The sequence below is a fragment of the Nothoprocta perdicaria genome, unplaced genomic scaffold (genome assembly GCF_003342845.1).
Source record: "Nothoprocta perdicaria isolate Ctin4 unplaced genomic scaffold, notPer1 scaffold_195, whole genome shotgun sequence".
Lineage (NCBI taxonomy): Eukaryota > Metazoa > Chordata > Aves > Tinamiformes > Tinamidae > Nothoprocta > Nothoprocta perdicaria.
In genome coordinates, this window is record NW_020455149.1 from 364,550 (window position 1) to 377,448 (window position 12,899).

The 12,899-nt window shown below is 50.0% G+C and overlaps 1 protein-coding gene across 1 annotated transcript in view; it reads right to left on the minus strand.

Annotated features, from left to right (window-relative positions):
• Positions 1 to 12,663, minus strand: part of DENND2A (DENN domain containing 2A) — a 34,507-nt gene extending 21,844 nt beyond the window's left edge. The window contains exons 1-5 of the mRNA XM_026037277.1: positions 12,596 to 12,663; positions 9,324 to 10,538; positions 8,196 to 8,323; positions 5,017 to 5,138; positions 2,083 to 2,280 (exon numbers count right to left, since the gene is read on the minus strand). Coding sequence (XP_025893062.1) covers positions 2,083 to 2,280; positions 5,017 to 5,138; positions 8,196 to 8,323; positions 9,324 to 10,538; positions 12,596 to 12,663 — 1,731 coding nt within the window. The remainder of the gene's footprint in view (positions 1 to 2,082; positions 2,281 to 5,016; positions 5,139 to 8,195; positions 8,324 to 9,323; positions 10,539 to 12,595) is intronic.
• Positions 12,664 to 12,899: the final 236 nt, after the last annotated feature.

Genomic DNA, 12,899 nt, shown 5'->3' on the forward strand with positions numbered 1-12,899 from the left:
GCCGGGAGGAGGACCCAGCGGTGACCACACAACCCAAGGGCTCCAGCAGAACGCCCCGGCATGGGCTCTTCGTGTCGTTTTGGCTTAAATGCAGAGCAATCCGGGCTCTAGTTTAGTCCCCACCACAGCACAGGAAGGACGGAGCTGCTGGGGGGCCGGGGCGGCTCCCTCTGCAGGATCAGGGCTYGCGGGGCTGGGAAGAGAGGGGGCTGTGGGGGCACCCAGCAGCCCCCCACCCCCGAGGGGTCACTGCGAGGCGGCGGCYGCCCCACAGCAGCGGGAGGGTGAGACACAGCAAGCACAACCCTCAGCGACAGCGGTTCAGAGCGGATTAAGGACAAACTGGTGCACGCCAAGGAGAGCCAGGCAGTGCCCAGAAAGGTTGTCCCATCTCCATCCTCGCAGGGTGACCAGCCCCAAGTGGGTAGAGCCCAGAGCAACCTGCTCTGAGCTCAGCGCTAGTCCTGCCCGGAGCAGCAGGCTGGACCATAAACCTCCTAAGGGCCCTTCCCAGCCAAGTTTTGCTGTGATCCTGTGACYGTTTCATCCAAGCGATGAGGACACAGAGGACCAGTATTTGGTTTTCGCTTTTACTTTACTATTTCTTTCTTTACTTTTAGTTGGTTTAATACTGGGGCTTCCAGCAAACCAGGAGAGAGGCACTTTTCCTGTTGGGCACAGCTGTGCTCAGCAACTCATTCACTGCCCTAAGCCCTCCTTGAAGGGGAGAGGAGCTGCAGAAGGAGCATGTCAGGCGTCCCTGGTCGCAGAGCTGACTCCTTGTCAGGCTGCCAGGACATGGCCACAGCACTCAGATTTACTCCAGAAAGTCTGGAAGCCCCCATGCTTGCAGGCACACATGCTGAGAGACCAAGGTGAGGCAGGTAGCATTCAAGAGCTGCCTCCTAACTCAGGACACACTTGTTTGGGGGTATCCAAAAGCAAGCTCTGAAGTGGCAGGATGCTCCAGTGCGGAAGTATGGCCTCTATTTGCCAGTTCAGCTCAGCTCTCATGGTGGTCTTGCCACTGCACCCAATAAATCTCTCACTTCTGAGCTTGCTCTGCAGCACTGCATGGAGGCACTGCCCAGTAAATACACACTGCAGCCTTACCTTCACAGCACTTGACATAAACCTGGAGTGCCCAAACTCATCCTCAGGACTCGAACGTATACACAGAAGTATAAGTATACAAGGAAATAACAACTTAGACATCTGTGGCCATGGGCTCATCCTTGAAGAGCTACGGTGAACAGTGCTGGTGTTTGATACACAAATATCAACACAGATCTGGTGAGCAGGAAACCAACAGCAGATACCAACACATCCTTATTTGCCCCCAGAGGAAAACTGTGGGTTCTGAAAAAAATCACCACCGGCAGGCCTGGGCTGCCTCTGCAAAGCCTGGGATGAGCAACTGTGTTTTTATAACAGTGTTTTTGAAATGTTCAATAGGTAGCTTGCTGCCAAACCTCTCTTGGACTGAATACACTTCCTGCTAAACATGGAAGAAAATAAAATTGAAATGGAGTCATAGCGTACCCAAAAAATGAAGTAGGAGATGATGCTAGGAGGAAATGCCCAGGACTACAGACAATTCCTTTTGTCACTCGAATGTCACATTTTCCTTTGTTCACCTCAACTCATACCCGACCTTGACTGCATGAATCGGGCAGGCTGCTAGCAGAAATACCAGCAGCACACACAGACCATTGCTGACTGCCCATCCGTCAGGAAAGGAAAGAAACAAGATGGGGGTTTTTMGTTTGTTTTTACACAAAACATTAATTGCTTTTCCCCCACTCTGATGAAATTCAAGTTTTGTGCAAAAATTAAACTATTTTTTTAATCCTTCCTGACAACCACAGTAGATAGAACTGAGAGAGAAAAATCACTTCAAGGCTTGCAGAGATGTTTGTCCTTTTTCTCCTTCAGGCAGAAAGGAGGTTAAACAGGAGTCAAGCGAAGGGGAAGGACAACAGCTATTCTGCAGGGACACCAGTCTGGAAGCTGATGAAATCTTCCTCTCCTACATTCCTGCCTGGGAGAAGCCAAGTGAAAGAGAGAAATCCCTAGAGTTACCTTGGGAATCTTCCTTCGCCTCTTGCCATTCTGAGGGTCTCCCAGGGAGAAGAAGGTGTCATCTGGACTGCTGGGGGTTGAGGGAGGGCTGATTTTAGATGGTGACCCAGTCCCATCACGGTTTAGTTTCCGAATATCTGGCAGCTTGAAACTCCGCCGCTCTGAGCTTTGTCGGAAAAAAATGGGCTTGGAAAGCAACTGGAAAAGGAGACAAAAAGAGAGGAGAAAGAATGCATGAACACAGAACTTGATGTACCTCTGCTTTGCTGCTAGCAGTGTCACGGACAGTAAATCTAGCGGGGCAACCACGGCCCTCAGCTGGTGAAATGGCAGAGCTTCTCGGAATGCAAACAGATCGCTGCACACATGAGAAACTCGCTCATTTCCAGGGCCACACCAGGGCTATTTGACAAGCAATTTAACCATCACATATTCATTCCAGAAGGGAACACAGTCTCAGGGGTTGGCCAAGAGGCCTCAGTCCACTGTGCAAAAAACACTCCAAGACTTGAGCAATAGAAAGGCTGGGACTGTAAACAGGACAAGACTAACCAATCTGTCAACCACAAACATTTGGCATAACGAGTTGCTGGTCAAGAGGAACAGAGAAGCAGTGAGACCACAAGAAGGATGGTCAGTCTGACCCAATATTCTCTCTTTCAGTGGCCAGAATCAAATATTTCAAAGGAAGATACAAGAAAATATCATTACAGACAATAATGGAGATTGGTTTCCTCCTAAACCCATCAGTAAGTTCAGAGGGAGCACAACAGTAGATATCGAAGTATCAGCATAAAGTTCTTAGAGTCTCTGACCAAAACCAGAAACAGAGAAGCAGAAAGTTCAACTGCAGATCAATGAAGGGCAACTACCTCCCACACAACTATGATCCATAAGAACTTACTGGTRGGTTTAGGAGAGCCTTCAAGTTGAAGACTCTCACACCAGGGATACAATCTACTTCTGAACAGTCTGCCCAAACACATCTTTGTGAGTCCCTAGCCCAGGCAGGCTCTGCAATGCGACTTCCACTGCAGTTCCACCTATTTCCTGACTGTTGTGGACCACAGCTTTGGAATGTTGAGGCATCCCAATGGACCAGAGTTCCTCCCATTCAGCTCCTTGTTACTTGTCYTGCTCAGAACCCTATCTAGGGTGGAAAGCACACCTGTGCAGCACTGATGGCCCATTGTCATAGCACGGATGATGAAAAAAGAGTGCACGGACCCTTTCAAAGTCCTCTGAGGAAAACCACTTTTTTCTAGCACTGACAATCCATGCTGCTCTGGACCCAACTAGTAACAAGGAGAATAGATKGAGAACTGTGAGGCAATTTTTTACTTTAAAGTGTCAAATTACTGATTTAACTGGTTGGAAAACAGTAACATGCTACGAAATGCTGCGTGTCAAGCTTCTGAAGGTGTTGGGCAACAGCTCTAATAATAGTTGCCACTTGCAGGGCATGGGAAAACCCCCTGGTCACGAAAGCCATGCCCAGATCCCTGCTATCTGCTGTGAACCCAACTGTCGCCAGGATGATTTTTGTTTGTCCCATTACCCATGCTGTTTTGGACTTGGACTATYTACACGGAGAGCAGAAACCAACCAAAACAGCTCGGGAAGCTGAGAGCAGGGCTGGCCCTTGGGAAGCCAGGAACTCTGAGCAGAAGGTGCAGACCAGCCTCTGTTCTTCTGCTCTCCCTGCCAAGGAGGAAACASTGCTGGGCTGCGAGCTGCCCCGCTGGTCAGGACACAGGCGAGGCCACACATTTAGGGCTGGCTCCCTACCCAGGGCACTGACACTGCACTAGTGCCCACGAGCAGTTCCCTCAAGGGGGGCACGGGGGCATCCTAAAGGAAGGGCTGCCCAGGCTCCAGCCTGTGTGCGTTAGGAGGCCGCCCGGTGCCCACGGAGGCCGGGCCCAGGGCTGCAGCCCGCGGCAGCGCTGGGACCCATCGCTGCGAGCGACGGGAGCACCGTCCTTCCCGGGGCTGCAAGGAAGGGGAAGGCTCTGCTTTTCAGCACAGACCGCCTCATTTTTCAGTATCTGGAAGAAATGTGGTATCTCAGTATTGGCTGGGTGCAGGTCTGAGGCAGGGAACGCAGCAGCCAGCTTTCACCCCCAGCTCTGCCAGGGCTGCGTGAGCAGCCTCTGGGGAACGCTCTAGCCTTTCACCATGAAACACACWGGGATTTTATTTTTCTAGGGAATCAGAGCTAATTCCCAATGCCAAACCATCCCATCAATATGAATACACTCATCAACCGATTCCCAATTGTACCTACTGCCCCTTAATCCACCGGCTCCAACAAGGGTGGGATGAGATCTCAGCCCATGCTCACTCCACATCTATTAMGCACCCCAAGGCAGGCTTCCAGAGGGAAGGGGGTGGTGTCTCAGGCTAGACACTCCTGTACTCTCTGCAYACATGAATTGGCTGAAATCCAAAGCTGCTCTTTTCTTGCTTTACGTTTGTTGCACAATTTGCTCTGGGTACAGGGACACAGAAGGACTTTGCTGGGAACATAGACTGCTTTAAAAGATGCTCCTTTTATCACATTAGTCTTGGGATGCAGCTGCCTAGAAGCCCAGGGTAACATCAAAGAATTCAGSCCCTTTCAATGCAGTTGCTCACTATTTAGTGCTTGCCTGATGCCAAGTACCAGGGGAAGGTGGCCCTCGTGTGAAAAGGAACAAAAGCCAAGAACTCATTCCTATAAAGGAATGATGTTTTTACCTTGCTGAGGGAGAACAGAGAGAACAAATTCCCTCAGCAAGGGTGCTGACACAACCCACTCTGCAGTGATTAAGATGTAAAGAAAGAAAATCCCTAATGTTATGATAGCCAGTGGCCAAACTCCCCTGTTTCCACACAGGGATTCCACCCAAAGGCTTCCTGGACCAGAAGCTATGGCCACATGAACCAGAGTACCTTAGTGGGGGTCCCAGGTACAGAGGAGGCGGGGGATGCTGGGAAGGTCAGGACACATTTCTTCCCCAAACAGCGGCTGTTGGTCTCAATGTCTTCATAGGGGTTTTCCTTTGATGGTGGATCTGAAGCAAAAAGCCACATGCAAGGGATTACAAGTGCAGAAAATCCTTGAGGTTTGCCATAAAAAATCTGTTTGGGGATCTGCTGGCCTTCTCCCACCTCCCACATCAGACAAAGACCTGTTCTCAAGCATTCCTGCTATTGCTTCATTGTCTCCATAGCCCTAGACGTCCAGCTGCTGCCTGGACAGTGTCCAAACCCTGACACTGATGTATGCAGCCATAGGAACATATCACAGAAACTGCAGATGGAAAAGACCCAGCAAGTCCTCAAGTTCATTCCCCTGCCATCAGAGGAGCTCCAAGGTTCTCGTGCACATTGTGCACATAATTATATTTCCTTCTTTCCAGTCTTTTGCTTTGGATTCTTTCTGAATGAAGCTGTGAGTTGAGTTCCTTTCTCCTCTATCTATATCCCACACGATAGGGGAACCTCTGGTCATCACTTAACTCCACCTCTGACACCTCTGAAGAAACATCCAGCCCACCCTTACATAGGGTTCCCTCAAAAATATGAGTCTTGAATGTCAATCCAGACATGTCCCCCTCTCTCTCCACTGACCCTGGAGACAAGCTACATGACCAGTCTGATTTTAAATGTCCAAAATTAGGTTTAATGAACTGCTTACATCCCACTCTTAAGTAGGGTTGCAAAAAACGAACACAAATGTCTTCAAAGAAACGTGCACTCTGAAAAAGAAGGTTGCAGTACTTCCACCACAGCAGCCAAAAATCAGTAACAAAATCTCAGCCCAAGCAACCATCATGAGCTGGCAGTTTGTTATRACACTCACTTCTCTTTTCCTTACCGTCCTTTCGTGCCACCCCGGGGGGCTGCTGGCAGCCAAAGCAACCGCGTTTCCCTTGTTTTTGTGCAACGCTCGTCTGTCAGCAGAGACTGGAGGCCACTGTCACTGCTGGCCTCTGGGCAGGGGGGCTCCCTGCCCACAGTGTTCCCACCCGCCCGGGCACGAGGGCAGCTGAAGCAGCAGACGAGGGCACAGCCTCTCCCAGCACCGGCGCCTAAACCCTCCAGAGCTCAGGGATAGTGAGGAGGGGCAGGAAGGCAGGGAGARGAAGGCAAGCTGCCGTGATGCTGGTGCAGGAAGCCGTGCAAACATTTTGGCTCCTGCCCCTGCAAGCAGCTCTCTGTTCTGGGAGTACCTTTCAGTGCAGGGAACGGTTCAGCTGCCCCACACGTGGTAGAGTGGAGCCAACAGAGAGGAGAGCTGGGGCTCTACTGCCCACCCCATCTTCACACTGCTTGGCTGCGTGTCCAGGTAGACTGAGTCTAGAATAATGATCCTGGTCGCACTCCTTCTCACACGTAAGCTTGGACATCCAGCCGCCCAATGCAATTTCCAGCATTCCAGGCAAACAAGGGTGAATGGCTGGAAGGAGGGCGAGGAAGAGCATCTGTGTGACTTGCTGAGAGAGGGAGCAGTTCTCCCAGCAGCAGCTGTACCATATATGTGCATATGCACAGGGGATGTATGTGGGTGCTTGCCCRCCCTCATGGACACACGTGGTCTTCTGTGGTTAGCACTGGCATTCTGCAGTTGCAGGATAGGCTGAACAGTGCCAAAGTCCTTGTCCTCCTCCATACGTGTGGCTTTCMCATGTGGCCTTCTGGGGACTCTGCCTGTACACGGTCTTGTGAAAAACAAAACTGCACATTTGCTGGAGTCATCCCTGCCCTCCCCTTCCCCTCACAGCAACACCACAGGGACTGCAGGAGCCAAAGAAGAGCATCAGCTCCTGGCAAAGCCGGAATCTACCGCACGGAAACTAAAACCTATGTGTGCCCCAGCAGCTGAAGCTGACAATCCTCCATAATGTCCTTTCTTCTAATCTTTGCACTCAAAAGCTGGAGGGGAGAGGATTTTTAGTCTGGAACTCCAGTTCCCTGCAAGCTGGGGACAGGCGGGTACGTCTGTGTTTCAGTGGGCAGATTTGCCAATACAGCCACTCTGTAACAGTATCCCTGTTATTGCAGCTGAGAAGGTGACCCTTATACACTGGCTTCTGAGACCCMGGGGGAAAAAGAAGCAGGGGAAGGAAGGAAACAAAAAAACCCAAGCAGCTGCTCAGGCCTTCCTTCCTTCTCCCTTTGCCCCCAAATAAAGAGTGGAAAAAGGCAAATATGAGGCCTTTAGCTCCACAGAAAAGGCAGAGAGTCAGAGAGCTTCACGAGTGTCAGTAGGTCAGCCTGGCATCGCCTCGACTGCAGACAGTCCCAAACAACTGAGATTCCTCTGAGAGATCTTTCTAACCAAATCTGATGAGATTTTGCACAGAACAAAATAAAACCCTGACTGTTCCTGAGAAAGAGCAGCTGCCTCCCATCCTGAGCAAACAGGCCACCTTTSCAGGAGAACAGCTGTAGGGAAGGGGCTCCTGCAGCTCTTCTGCTCCTGCYCTCTCCCTACTGGACTAAACTTAGCCAAGGGCCTTCCGCACCAGCCGGCAGCTCCCAGAACTCCGTAAGCTTTTCTCAAAAGGATACTTCTGCTCTGGGCTTCTATTCTTCCATAAAAGGCCATCTAACTCACTGTACTAAAAACACACTGTACAAATGGAGAGTATTAGGGAAAACAATCGTGGAAATGGCATTGATTTGCCCTCCAAGTTGGAGAGAGAGAAAATTCAATTTCAACAATTGCAGGATCTAGCTTTTTAATTCTGGCTGTGCAATCCTGTGGAATTTACTCTGTTTTCAGTCTGTTAGCATTATGTCTGCAGTAACAASTTCATTGCAAGAGATGGAGCAGAACTCTGAGCATTACTGCTTAGGACAAAAGGTAGATAGAGGACAAATGYCAGCAAAGAATAAAAACTGACTCCCATGTGCCTCGGGTTTGTCTTTGAACCTGAGAAGTTACAAAATATTTTGCTCAGATTCCTTATTACTTGCCAATAATCCACGTAAGGCATGTCTTGTTTTGCATGTGSGTTACAAACACACTCTCTTCACTTCCTCTGCTGGGCCCCTGTTGACCACAAGCGTTCCAAGTTACTCAGAGCTCGCAGTCAGATCCCTGCCCCRTGCAAAGCTCCTACCCAGAATGTCTTCGTAGACGTTCTCCTCAGATAAAGTGCGTGTGAGGGCCAGCTTGGTCTGCGCGTACCAGTCCACCCTGCCGTTCTCCGACGACGACTGCAGCAGGTCTTCAAACTCGTACGACTTCCTGCGCCAGGGGAAAGGCAACAGAGAGCAGAGTGACATGGCTCAGCAGCTAGTGGAGACAAATTATAGCACTTCATAATTCCCTGCGCTGCAGCACGCCTCACACTTGAAAAAATGAACTGGTGAGAAGAGAACGTTTCACAGTCGCATCCCATATAAAGCATGAAAAATAACCACATGAGAGCTGTTATTTTTACCAGGCACACAGATGAAGCTGTTTCAGGGATTATGTATTATTTAGGTTGCATGGCAATAGCTCACTGTGAAGATGTCAAGTGGCCTGTTACACTGCACGGGGTCTCAGGCCATGAGAGATCCCATTTACAGCACAAGTCCCACCCTCAGCAAGAGTAAGGAGTCTCAAAACCATGTCCCTTTCAAACAGTACAGGAGAGCAATACTCACATGATGGACAATGGAAGGGGAAAATCAATTAAGTCTGTTCAATTATCAAACCCAGAAAGTTTCAATTTTAGGCTCCTCGCCCCCAAAATGTGTGCGTTACAACCATGAGGGCAGGAAAAATGACAATAAAGCACTCCAGAAAAATATAAAAACATCAGATGCAGTTAGAACACATCTGCTATGAACAGTGGAAACACCATGACAGAGTTTAGAACTTATCAGCCCAAACCTGCTTCCAGGTGAGCTGTATTTGTTCTTGAAGGAAACAGATTTTTCACACAGACAGACATGCTCAACACAAACGCCCTCAGCCTTGGGCTTGCAGGTTAAGCCAGGTAATACAGTCACAGGCTCCAGCAGTGTGACCTTGAAGCCCAATCTGCATCGCTTGTCTCTTCAGAGCTACCCTGTGAACTTCTGCTCGCCTCACATCCCTTCTCAGAGCTGCAACCGGGAGCTGAGTTACGGCCAGGAAGCCTCTCAGTTACTCACAATTATGAGGGACCAGGGAATATCCATGTGTCCTGGTGAGATAATAAGGAAAGGTGGGACCCCACCACCAAGACCAGCACCTAGGCACCCAACAGCCCGTATACCTGTGGTCGGCGTTGTTCTTGTGCTTCCCATTCCAGAGTCTTCTGCTGACGGCTGAAGGGGGAGGAGAAGATGGGAGGGGAGGGGGAGGAATGGATGGCAGAGGGGGAAGGTTTCTTTTATTCCTAGTTGTTGGCACCCAGTCCTCTTCCCCCTCGTGTTTGAAAGTCCGACGGGGCTTTGGCAGTGGATTGATGAAGGGCTTCTTCTCCGGCACTCCTGGCTCCGTGTACACGTTCTCCACAGTGCAGTCTTTGTGTTTCRCCTGAGAAGTTCTTACCTCTTCTAAAGTCCCAAAAATTGGCTCACTGATTTCAGAGTCCAAGCCAAGGAGCCTTTTGTTGAGTTCGGCTCCATACATGCTCTCGTGGCCCTCAGGGTTGGCGGGTGCTTGAGCTGCCTTCTCCTGCAGGCACTGAGGGGAGTAGTAAGTACCAGGCAACTGAGGCTGCAGCTCTGCTGAGCCATCCTTCAAAGCCTGCTCCAGCTTTTTCACCTGGCTCAGCACTGAAAGATTCTCCTTCTGGACCTCCCATTTCCCACCTTTTACCTCTTTGCATTTTCCAACACTGGACTCCACTTCTTCATCCTTCTCTGCTTCCCCCTTTCGCTCTGTGCCCTGCCCCAGGCCTTTTGGAGCTCCTACCTTCTGCTCATTCTCTTTGCCCATCCTTTTGCACTCGAGTTCCTGGTTCAGAAGTCTCTTGGTCTCCACTTTACGAGTCACCAACGCTATCCCACTCGTCTTCTCAGTTACACATGGTATCCTGTGCTCCTCTTTAGGTCCTTGCTCCTCTTCTCTGCGGGAGGCAGGAGCACAAGGTGTTTCCTTTTTCCCTTCCCATTCTGAGATTTTGTCTTTGATGCTGAAGGACTTATTCCTCAAGCCAATTTTCCCAGGTGACCGCATATTCTGAGTGCCTCCTATCTGTCTCTTGATGATTTTACTGTTTTCCTTAACATTCAGGTCCACAGATGGGTCACTGATGATCATTTTGGGACTAAGCATGTTCTGCTGAAAGCAGTCTAGCCTTGGATCCAGCATCAAGTTCTCCAAGGCTTCCAGTGGGTTCTTCACCACAGAAGAAACTGGTTCAGCTTCAGGTGTTAAACTCGGGGTGACAGAAGCTCCTTCAGAACATCTCTCACGTGAAAACACAAAAGGGCTTTCTGGCTCCCTCACAGCAGCTGGGCTGTGTTTATCAGCAAGCTTGATCCTGTGTATCAGAGACACAAGACACATTCATTACCACTGCTCACCCTTGCTTTAGTTCATCCACTCCAAAAGCTCTAGCCATAAAGCTGGTAACAGTTGAGATACCCAAGCCAGACACTTGAAAGAGAGCCCTATGTGGGAGAATTCTCAGGGAATGGTCCTTAGAGCCAGAAAAAGAGAAATCTCCACTTGTTTTGACCAAATCTGAAATGTGTCTTCTCTCTAGTGCAGAAGTAAGCGGCAGGGAATAAGTACTAATTTTTGTAGGTCAGACATACTGATCCCAGTGACAGGTTCACCAGCATTTTTGTGCCCGTGTCTAGGTGTATAGTAGAGTTCTGCACATATTCAGGGTATTAACCATGTCCATTGCAAATAAATGCAAAATGAACCATCTGCAAACAACAGCAAAATTTTTGCTATTAAACAGAGTAGAAGCCATGTGATGGAGAAAGCATTCCTCTAGAGCCTGCTCAGGGGATTCCACCTGCACKCATCCAGCTACTCATCCAGGTACTCCTGAAGTGTGTATCAGCAAGTGTATGCAGCACCCAGACACTAAATTCAGCTTTCTCAGAGCAATGGTTAAAACACATTGAGTTCAAGCTGCATCAAAAATCCCTAATCATGGAATCATAGAATGGTTAAGGTTAGAAGGGGCCTTTAGAGGTCACCTACTCCAACCCTCCTGCACACGCAGGGTCACCCAGAGCACGGGGCACAGGGCTGCGTCCAAGYGGGTTTGGAAGATCTCCAGAGAAGGAGGCTCCACAACCTCCCTGGGCAGCCTGTGCCAGGGCTCTGTCACCCTCACTGTTCTGAAATGTTTCCTTAAGTTCCTGTGGAGTTTTTGGCGCTTCAGTTTGTGGCCAATCCCTTTAGTCCTATCGGTGGCCACCACTGAAAAGAGGCCGGCCTCATCCTCCTCACACCCTCCCTTAGGTATTTGTACACACTGATTAGATCCCCTCCCAGCCTTCTATCTTTCTTCTGTGGATTTCCAAATGCTTCTATCAATATTATGATACTTTATCTATATAGTAAAGTTCCAGCTGGAAAGAATAACAATTACTCCAGCACAAAATGTTTTGGAATYGAAGTACTTCTCAGCACTTTGCAATGTTGTAGGAGCTTTTATGGGCTTGGAAAGGRACACAAGGTCAATACAAAGGAGTTGCTGGGGTGCAAACCCCTATAGTTAGTCCAATTTAACCACAAATCTAGCACTGGATTTAACTCCCTAAATTGCTCTATAACCCAAATGTATCAAGCATGCCTAATCCCAAACTTACAGCTGTCCTAAGAGCACTCGTTCGGATGCCCTGTGTGCTGGCAGCCTTGAGCTCTGCTCTGGTGTCAGGCAATGCTGGCCGCCTTCACAGGCAGGGACACCCAGCCTGGGAAAGGCTACAGAGCAGGAGGAGGGCCTGAGACAGACCCTGTTCTTCTCCAGCCCCACAGACATTTAACTGCTGTCTAGCTCAGCGCCCACACCATGCTTTGGAGGAGAGATCACACCGTGCTTTGCAGGAGAGATCACACTATGCTTTGGAGGAGTGATCACACCGTGCTTTGCAGGAGAGATCACACTATGCTTTGGAGGAGTGATCACACCGTGCTTTGCAGGAGGGCTGGCACTCCTGAACAGCACGAGCCCTTCCCAGGGAGCAGAGCAGCAGTGCAGAGTGCTGGCAGACACCAGAGTTGGACACGGGATCAAAACCGCGACGGGGTGACAGCAAGGGCTGCCTCAGGAGGCCACGGAGCCTCCTGCGTTGAGGATTTCAAGCTCGGGCAAGGCACAGTTTGACAGAGAGGCCATCAGCAGAAACCTCAGGTCCTGCTTTGGGGTAGATCTCTTCTGTTAATGCAAGTCTGGGGCATTATCCATCTGTCAGGATGCTAAAACAGTGCAACAGCTCCGCGATGGCAGTAAGACCACTTGACACACACCAAAGTATGTTCTAAGGTGTGAAAAGAGACACTCCTTCGGTCTTCCTTCCACTAAGGAAAATAAGCAAAGCAAAAGGATCTCAGCCCTGAAAGCAAGCTCCTTACCTCTGCGCAGCCGTGCAGGGCCTGCTGTGAGACGTGCTGCTCGCGTCGCCTGCCGCGCTGGCGGTCATCCTGTCAGCAGGCAGCCGGGCAGCTGCTCACCTGCGGGCACACGGGAGCTGTGAGACGCCCTGCCCTACGCCCAGCATCCCTCTCCAGACACACACGTGCCCGGGGCTTCTGGAAAGCCAGGAGAATAAGTAACAGGGGGAAACACTACGGCTCACTGAGGGCAGGCTCAGTGTCCTCGTGTGCAAATTGGGAGGAAGAGGGGATCGTATTAAAATTTAAAAGCCTGGGGAATAAA